Source organism: Lolium perenne, chromosome 4, assembly GCF_019359855.2.
Source record: "Lolium perenne isolate Kyuss_39 chromosome 4, Kyuss_2.0, whole genome shotgun sequence".
Classification (NCBI taxonomy): domain Eukaryota; kingdom Viridiplantae; phylum Streptophyta; class Magnoliopsida; order Poales; family Poaceae; genus Lolium; species Lolium perenne.
In genome coordinates, this window is record NC_067247.2 from 298,279,783 (window position 1) to 298,289,422 (window position 9,640).

A 9,640-nucleotide genomic window follows, 5' to 3' on the forward strand; every position below is an offset into this window, starting at 1 on the left:
TATGCTTAATTATTTTCGTAATTCCAGACAATTGAGCAAGCAGACATGCAATTGTCGTGTTATTGATGGTTGGCGTGATCCGGTCGAAGTAATGGTTTCAGGATAATTTCAGTTCAGCTTGAACACACTCATGTCTGATATTAAACTGACCGCAAGTACACCACCTCCAAAATTTAAGGCATATATTTTTAAATTGTCAACCAAGTAAAGTTTGACTAAATTTTAACAATAATTTATCAATAAATATGATATTTTGTAGGTGCCTATGAAAATATATTCCATTATCTATTTAATGATATTGATTTTGTATTTTGAATGTTAATGATTTTTTATAAAAATTTGATCGAACTTGACATAGTTTGACTTTCTAAAAAAAAGCCTTAAGCCTTGAAATGAAGAAAGTACTGTAATAGTAGGAGTAGTGGACTACTAGCGAGGGTCAAGGCTGAGTGAGCAGCGGGTGCCTAGGTTCGCGGTGCGCCCCCCTCCCCCACATCCTGAACTCACGATAGCCCCCTGCACTGTCCCCCCGCGCCATTGGGTTTCCTGGTTATGAGCCGACTTGGTGCTTAATATAGTGGGGCTCATCCAGATTAGGGTAAAACTGCATGTGGCACACAACCTGGCCATTATTGCTAGCCTTCTTGTTTCCTCGTATGAGCAGACTGGGAGAATAATTGTAGTGGGGCTAAACTCCGATTAGTGTAAAACTGCATGTGGCCCGCAAAATGGACATTGTCGGTCGTCGTCTTTCCTCGTTATGAGCCCTGCGAGCTTAATTGGCGCCGGGATGACCTCAGATTAGGGTAAAATTCCCATTTCTGGTTGAGCAGGTAGGGGCCCTCGACATTTGTCCATGAGGCGCACCCAGGTCTTTATAATCACCAAATCATACATCCGCATCGTCCCATTAGCCTCGGTCGCACGATACCTTCATCCCTCCCCCTCGCCGGAAGCCCTCGCCGAAAGTTGTTTGAGTTTCAGGTGGGTTTCCTCTCATGCTGCCCCTGTTCTGAACCGCAGCAATTTTGTTTTGTTCTCTTCATTCGTGCCATTGAAGTTTCTTTGAGGTCGGGTTCCCAACAGCATTTCAAAATTTCATATTTTGATAAATTGTGACTACCATGTCTCTTTGTAGGATGGTGTCCCAACCCATTAATTCACATCTGGAGGCAGTGATCATTTTCGTTGGGAACAGCGTCGGTGCTACCCTTGTCGGATCGGTAGTCACTTTCACAGTCTACAGTGCCTTCAAGTTCCTTGAGCGCAGAGCAAGCAAAAGAGGTGATGTGCACGCTGCTGACAACTGGAGAACAAGGGCGAACAAGTCCATTCGTTTTTTCACGTGGCTCAGAGGTTACTTGCCAGGGGGTGGCCCGTGGGTTGGGAGATCGAAGGTGCTGCAGAGGCGGCTAACGAGCTGCAGAACATGCAGGCGCCACCGCTGGCCATGTCCCCCGCACCGCGCTGCCCAGCCGCCGCACCACACGTTCCAGCGGCGTGGTCAGTACCGTCGGTACAGGGGGTGGGGGCGTGGCCACCCGTGGGCCCTGAAGGGTGGCACATGGAGCAGTGGACACACCTCTAGGCCTTGGGCCGGGGTACTCCGATCACCCCGCGGCGCTAGTATGTACTGTAGCAATACCTTCCTCATAAGCTATGCGACAAGCTAATCAGAGAGAAGAGATATTTTGATTGCCTACCTCATAAGCTATGCATGATCTCCAATTAATCTTGTAACAAAACCATACACCACGATGTCAGATCAAGATGAATCATAGAGAAGAGAAATTTTGATTGCCTACCTCATAAGCTATGCCACGAGCTAGAAGGATATCCGCCTGGAGAAACGGAAAAGAAGCTTGATGTGAATACCTAATGTGAAAATAAAAATAATCATTCACATGTGGAAGAGGTAAGGACAAGGAGTTGGAGCTCACCTGGACCATAGGCCTTCTCCTTGCCTAGCCGGCAGGAGTAGATGAGACCGTGAATGCAACCTGGTAGCAATTGGAAAGAGAACTGCATCGACGAGCTAGGGGCAGATCCCATAAGCATTTTCTCCTGTGTCTGCCTGTGTCTCAAAGATCAAAATGTATGCTAGCCATTCCATAAAATACATTCATGGATTCATAAATCTTTGGGTGGAGCTAAGAAATGTGCACCTCAACGAGGACATGGAGGATTCCATTGTTTGGAAGCTTATAAAAAATGGAGAGTACTCGTCATCTTCGGTTTATAAGGTCCAATTTTTTTTGGGTCCACTTGCACCCTCTTCAACAAGATGATTTCAAAAAAAATTGGCGGCACCTAAAGTCAAATTATTTGCTTGGTTTGCAGTTCAAAATTGGATATGGATGGCGGACCAGCTTGAGAAGCAGGGTTGGACTAATTGTGATCTTTGTCCTCTTTGCAAACAAACTCAAGAGGCATTGGTGACGAGGGGGCTCCTCGGCAATGCCTACTATGAGGGGCTTAGGGTTGACGGAATCCTGCAGGTTAGCACGAGACATTGGATACCAAACGAGCAAAGGGTGAGATTTACCCAGGTTCGGAGCCCTCGATGAGGTAAAACCCTTACTCATGCATGTCTTATCTTGATTATTTGCGAAAAAGGTGACAATGGGGCAGCCGATAGATTACGTGATGGTGATCTCGCCAGGAGGCAAGGTTTCTAGGGTTTGGTGTATGTGTAATTGTATGCGATTGTGAAGGAAGGATCCGGAAGGCCCTCTTGGCCTTTATATAGGAATATACATAAAACTAAAATTTAAACATATCAAAAAGATTCCCAAATAAAATTCTGGGTGTACATACGGATATTTAATGTTTGCACAGAGGTTTTCTGCCAAAAAGAATATTCTATATAACCTATATAAAAATTAAAAAAAAGTCTTGTAAATAGTCATGTATGAGCATAAAAAAATGTTTTTATAAGGGACACAAAAGAATGTTATTATTTTCCGAAAACTTATGCGCAAATATAAAACGTCTAGATGTACATGCGAAAGTTTATTTCATAATTTATTGACAATTTGAAATGTGTTTTCGCCTAATGTGTTTATATGCACCTACGAGCCAAAATGGATTTTCGAGGTGCACAAAGCATCATCCCCAAAAACTAGTTCGAAGGCCAGATCCAACTCTCATCGTTCTATTATGTAAATAAATCTTTTTAACTTAAAAAACGTCAGCCGCAGAGTCGACTTGTTTTGTTTCCACCAAAGCGGCACACAAATAATTGGTCATCACATTGCTTTTGTTCTCGATGCTGACGATTTTAAAACGCAGCCTTTGCAAATTGCAATGATCGTACCCGTTGGGCTTGTTGTGCTACAAACAATGCACCACGTGCTGACGACCAACGTGCTCCTCACCGAGACCGAGACCAAGATCAGCGCAGAAGCGCCGCACGCCACGAATAGAATGCTTTTCGTCGCCGGGATCGGCCGGTGGGACAGGAAAAGCGTCATGGCTTTCTAGGTTTCCGTAAACAAAATCTGGTGGCGGGGCCTGGGTAGGGCCCAGGTACAGCTGGCAGGAGAAAACTTCGGGGCGAAGCACCTCGACTTGGGATGCCAACTGGACATGACGCTGACGTGTCGTGGCCGGATGAACAAAAATGGTCTCAAGAACACGAGAAAGAAAACACACAGCACAGTGATTTTCCATGTGCGGTAACAAACTATGTACGGGAGGCATGAGCACCAGGAAGCGCAGATGTTGTTTGATCAAGAGTTCAGTCAATTTATGCTACTCTGAGACGGAGATTCAGAGGACGAGATTGTTCGATGAACATTCTCTGTGCGACAGGTTATTGAAGGAATATGTGCTGCTCTGCGACGGAGATGCAGAGATCTTATTCAGACAACGAAACTGGAGCACACACCAAAGGTACGAAGCAGGAAAATTCACCGCCCAATGCCAATGTTCTAGTACCAGCAAGCACAAAGATTGTTCAATCAAGAACTCAATCAACAAGCGCAAAGCTTGTTCGATAAACGCACTCACAGCAACATGTTACTGAAGAAATGCATTACTCTGCGACCGAGATGCAGAGTTCTTATTATTCAAGACAACACCGACATTACAACCCCAGAAATTCACCACCGAATAATGGCGGTGTCCAATCAAGCCCAAAACCGACGATAAATTACTTCTAAGAAGACACTACAGATTCCAGCTGCCGCCGGAATCCGACAGTACGGACTGGCCCCCGCCGGCGTACCCGACCCCCCAAACGCCCACCCTCCTTCCGCGTTCCAAGACACAATTTCGGCTCAAGAAGAGCCGGACCTGCAGCAATCTGCACCGGGGACATGAGAAATCCCAGTTCTTGATTCTTGATTCTTCTTCTTCAGACTTCATACTTCATAGCTTCTTCTTTTTCTTCACCCCGGCGAAGCTTAATCAACCACCGGGCACGACGCGGCTGCCGCCACCGCTGCTGCCGCCCTTGGTCTTGTCGGCCTTGCCTTCCTTGCGCTCGCCGGCCTTGGCCGCCTTGCGGGTGAGGCAGGGGAAGAGGCTCGCGAAGATGGTCGCCTTCACCTGCCCGCGCCTCGGCAACGGCCGCCTCGCGTCGCCCTGCTGCTCCATTGCTGCTGCTGGCATCTTCTTCTTCTTGCGCAGGAAGATAGGCACGATCGAGAGAGGAGGAGACCCGAGACAAGACGAAGTCTCTGTGTGTGTGAGTTGGCTTGTGTTTGTGTCTGACTGGTGTGAGCGGAGTGATGGGCGGCTGTGCCCTTTTATAGGCGGAAATTCAAGAGAATTACTCTTTAAAACAAAACAAATTGCCGATTAAATTGGGAAGATTGGGCGCCAAGCTTCTTTCCTTGGTGTCCAAGAAGCAGCTGCCCTTTGGGGGCGTGGACGCTTCTAGAATCTCTCGGGTTTGAACCTTGAGGTGTCACTGTTCTACTGGGAGGGATGTTCAGACTGCAGCTCAGCTGGAAAGCTTCCTGGATAAGCTACCTTCAAGACCAAGATGTAAATCCAAAACACACCAGGCTGGTACATTCAGCCACTGTCATTAGTTGATCCATCCAGCCTGGCATATTTGTCACCAGTCATCATCAGCAAGCAAGCGTGGTTAGAAAAATGTAAAGAGCCACTGTTATTAGTATTGGGTTGGATCAGTGCAGGATTATGTCTGAAGAAAATGCTGGATCGCGGCGCTAACTGGCCAGTCCCCGGAGCTCGACACACCAGCTGGACTGATGCATAAAACTACGCCAGTGTCTACCTGCCAATGGCGAGCGTGTATAAGTTCAGGCAGCACCCTACCCACTCCAGACATGATCAGAAAAGAAAATTGAGATTTTCTTGATCACGACTTTCAGCATCGGATCGTCCACTGTTTAAACTATGCATGCCAGGTTCTCCGCTAGCCATGGACATTGCAAGCGTCCAAACATAATGCATAAAATAAGCAAATCTGAAGGAAATGTTGTACAATAATGCACAATCAGTGAAGTAAAATACAGCACCAGCAGCAAAAGATGGACGTGCAAGAAAACTATTTGCACGTCCAGGGAGGCTGGGAGGGGGAGCAGTTGACTTGACCTCCACATTTTCTTTCGGACCAATCTATTCTGTTCACATTGAGGAAAGAAAGTCCTCGCCCTCTCGACACAGACAAATTTTGTGTTCAGATTTCAGATGTGTCTGGAGTCTAAGGCGATACACTGGTGACATAAAGTATATAACAGATTAAAAGAAGCAGGCAAGTATTAATTATTACCGAAATCGAAATTTAGTTACTGATGTTACTTTTTTAATTGTGAGCAACATTAATCTTTTCTTTCTGGAAGTTCATTTACATCTACGTCTACACGAAACATAATTGTGGAAGCTCTGAGCATTCTACTTAAGAAATGCTAATTCGCCACTTTAGACACTTAGCATTGGACCAGTAGTACTGCAACAACTAATAGGAGAGGGAAAACTAGCTTGGCCATAATTCAAAAGTCTAAGGGATAAGAAATCCAATTTCAGAGGGAAAGATGAAAACAAGTTCTCTGACCTGTTCCAAGATGCTGAATACAGCTGTAACGACCAAGTCCTGAAGGCAAGATGAGATGGTCCTCACCCCTGATCATGTTTATTTAAATTGTTTTTCATCCAACAAGTTTAACCACAAGATGTAGACTGCAGACAGACTGCTCCGGTGCCTCCAATTAAAGCAACAAAGGCTCATTATTTAAGGATAGGAAATCAGGTTAGTTAAGTTGCTTTAGATCTAAGAAAGATTCCCGCTTATCTAGTGCTTACTATTATATGAAGCTAATGAACTGTCTTTTTGACTTGAGTTTAGCTGTGATGAAAACGTGCTGCTAATGGGTTACACCAGGTTATACTAGATGATTTGCACATGTCCACTTGGTCAAGCATTACTGCATTACCAATACTAGAAACTACCTAACAGATTAATACACAGCTAACGTTAGATGATCATACCTGAAGATAGTGAGAAGCAAGAACTATGAAAAACTCACATCGAGAGCATATCGTATATATCAATCGACATATTATTCCGACTTGACAAATACTTCATGGTTATACTGGAAAATAACAAAAAAATGATCCATTTGATGCACAAGTGAACAAAACCACTAAACTGAAAGGGATGATCTATTAAAATGTGGTTGAAGAAATACAGATCCTTGCTACAGTTGGTGAAGTATATTACAAACTAAATGTACAATATAGACTTCCAAGTAGAATATTCGGCCTACAGGTCACCTCCTACCAGTCATTTGAACAGTTACTTGGCTGGCACAAGCAGTGTATAGATTAGCAATGCCAAGACAATGATAATCGCCCCTACTAAGGTAAATCTTGGACTTGTCCACAACATCAAGTTAGATCTCTCAGCTCTTTTGATTGGATCGACCTCTTCAGACAAAGGATACTCACTGCGCCGCGGGTTCCAGGTCACATATTTGTTCGGCGAGAACTCCGAAAATAGGGACTTCTTCCCTTTCTTCTTAAACGTAGACCAAGCCTTGTCCCAGTCAGTGGATGATGTGTCACCTGACAAATAAGGCAGGGAGGTGGTTCATACTACAAATATGTTTCCATCCCATGCACAAATCAACAATCAAAAGTGCATGTTTTCCCCTCTTGAATAAATCCCACTCACCGGCCAACAGTTTTCAATTATATCAAATACATCACTGCATATAAAAATAAAAAGGCCATTTTACTTCTTAATTATTGTCCAACCTCTATTTTCATCCACAGTTCAAGCAAGATTTACTATCTTTCTCATTCTACTCTTTCACAAACAGATCCAAACTGGCTTCTTTGGATGTGCATACAGGGCCTCGGTTTGCTGTGCAGACTAAATCCATACAATTACTGTTAAACAAGTTGTTATATGGTGTTCTGTTCAATACTTAGAGAAACTGAATAATACTTACAAGAATCCTTTCTTGCAAGTGGCTTCCGGAGTCTGTTTTATTACTATGCTCTGTTGGATATTAGGCACATTGACTAAACACTAGGCCATACTTAGACTGTTAGACATACCATTCTTGCTCTTTATGCCATAATGTAACAGAGGAATCACCTATTCTCTTCTTTCCATGCTCTGTTGGACAATAGTACTGGAGTCTATTGAGGTTAATTATTACAAAAAATGCTCCTGGGATTTCGTCGATAAAATTTGTACGAAATGCTTTGTTAATTTTTTATGTTACAGGACGCTGGACACTAAGAAATCATGTAACTCGCATTTTTTGACAATGCATATGCATTAAGGATTTGGTACTGGAATTTGTTTCTCATATATTGGCATTCCTTTGTAGAGCAGACGGGAAGAACCTTCATGCCTAGCAAACTTGCTAGAGTTTCAATGGATGCTTATTATTAGTTTATGTTAATTTGTAAATAATATCTTATACAGTAGGTGAGCAGGGGAACCATAGTACTGTTCCCTTTCAAACTAAGGTAGAATGAAAGCAAAGGTCTGCTATCAGTTCTGACATCCTTTTGGCTTTTGATGTTATACCTATCACAAGGTGAACATGTTATAAGTAACTTGTTATAACGAACTATGTGTAACAGTACCTTTTTAATCTACCTTAAAAAGGGAGCTTCAGAGTCAACCACCCATTATCCATCAAATCAGACACACAAAATATCAATAATATGTTGTGTGTATTTAAATCTAAGAAACAAACATTTCATGCATATGAATTGTGGATTAAAATGATAATGCAACCTCAGATGTGACTTTTTTGTTATGAAAGCCGAAACACCGTGATCTCTACTTCTGTCTCAAAGGAATATGTTTGCATTTAGAAATCATTCGCTGCCTATTACGGTGAAGGAATGCTGTGCCATGCCAAATACCAATGATGCAGTACAAAATGGCTTGGTCAGAGAAATCCAGGACAACTACAGTTTGGTGTTCTTGGCAAATAAATACAAAGCTGTTCGCTGTCACTCATTTGGAGAAGGGCGCACATGGATGATGATAAAACGAGAATCAGTTGCTAAATCAATAAACGGCCACTATAGTACCCTTTTTTTAGTCTCTAACGCCGATCATTAGATAGACGGACCCAGACACCCAGTTGTAAATGTACAGTGACCTGCTAGTGCACGGATGAATAGAAACATACACCCTGCTTGAACTAAAACGAAGCAAAGACTGCATTCACTTCAGATCTTGGCACGTGAAATTAGGCATTTGCAATGTTCTTGCACAATCCAGTAAGAAGATCCTATCTGAACCACTAGATCAAACCGTGGTGCTCTGAATTTCTGATCAAGGGCAGGGCTAAAACTATGACATTCTTGAGGTGGTGACACGACAACGCAAGTACAGTCAGACTAATCGCAGCACTAATCCAACAATCAACAGCGGCATTTCATCAAACACCTAAAGGGAGCTGCGAACGGGGGACACAACAGCTAGTTGCTCGTACCTTCGTCCCTGCCGCGCTTGTCTGGGGAGCCTCCGGAGCAGCGAGGGGCGAGCGCGAGGGACGGCCGTCGCGCCAAGAATCTGCCAGATACCAGTAGTATCCCCATGGCGCCCACCCCCTTCTAGATTCTACCAGGAGGAAGGATTTTTCTCACTCTCCCCTGGTTCTTTCCCCGCGCGGCCTCTACGGTGGGGGCGAGGTTGAGGAGGCGTGGCTGAGAGCGCGCTTGGAGCCACCAGCTAGCTTGCGTGGACGGAAGGAGGACGGCGACATGGTGTACTGCCGTGCTGGGCTAGCGTGTGGCTCTCCCTGAACGAGAGAACCGTCACGACTTGGGTACCGGTGACCGGCGTCCGGCGATCGAGACGAGTAGATGGCAATGACGCCCACGCCAGTATTAACGGACGCTCGATCAACCAAAATTGCCAAGTGACAACTTTTCCTTTTATTTTTATGACAGGTACCATCTTCCGTTCGGAGAAGAAAGATCGATAGCCGACCTGTCATCCGATCTAGTAGGAAACTGAAATCGAAATGTTCTCTTCTTACAATGTTTTTTTGAGAAACACAGTACAAACGCAGGCGCTCACATACACGCGCATACACTCACCCCTATGAACGCACACACGCACACCCTACTCCTATGAGCACCTCCGGATGACTGAGCCGGCGGATTGGATCTTGAAATTGACGAAGTCACC

At 44.5% G+C, this 9,640-nt stretch overlaps 1 protein-coding gene across 1 annotated transcript; it reads right to left on the reverse strand.

Annotated features, from left to right (window-relative positions):
- Positions 1-6,618: 6,618 nt before the first annotated feature.
- On the reverse strand, positions 6,619-9,256 carry LOC127295875 (uncharacterized). The gene is made up of 2 exons (XM_051325877.2): positions 8,940-9,256; positions 6,619-7,038 (listed from the first exon to the last, which is right to left on the reverse strand). Exons 1-2 carry the CDS (start codon positions 9,043-9,045, stop codon positions 6,770-6,772), a joined length of 375 nt encoding a protein of 124 aa, XP_051181837.1. The 5' UTR covers positions 9,046-9,256; the 3' UTR covers positions 6,619-6,769.
- Between the last annotated feature and the right edge of the window lie 384 nt (positions 9,257-9,640).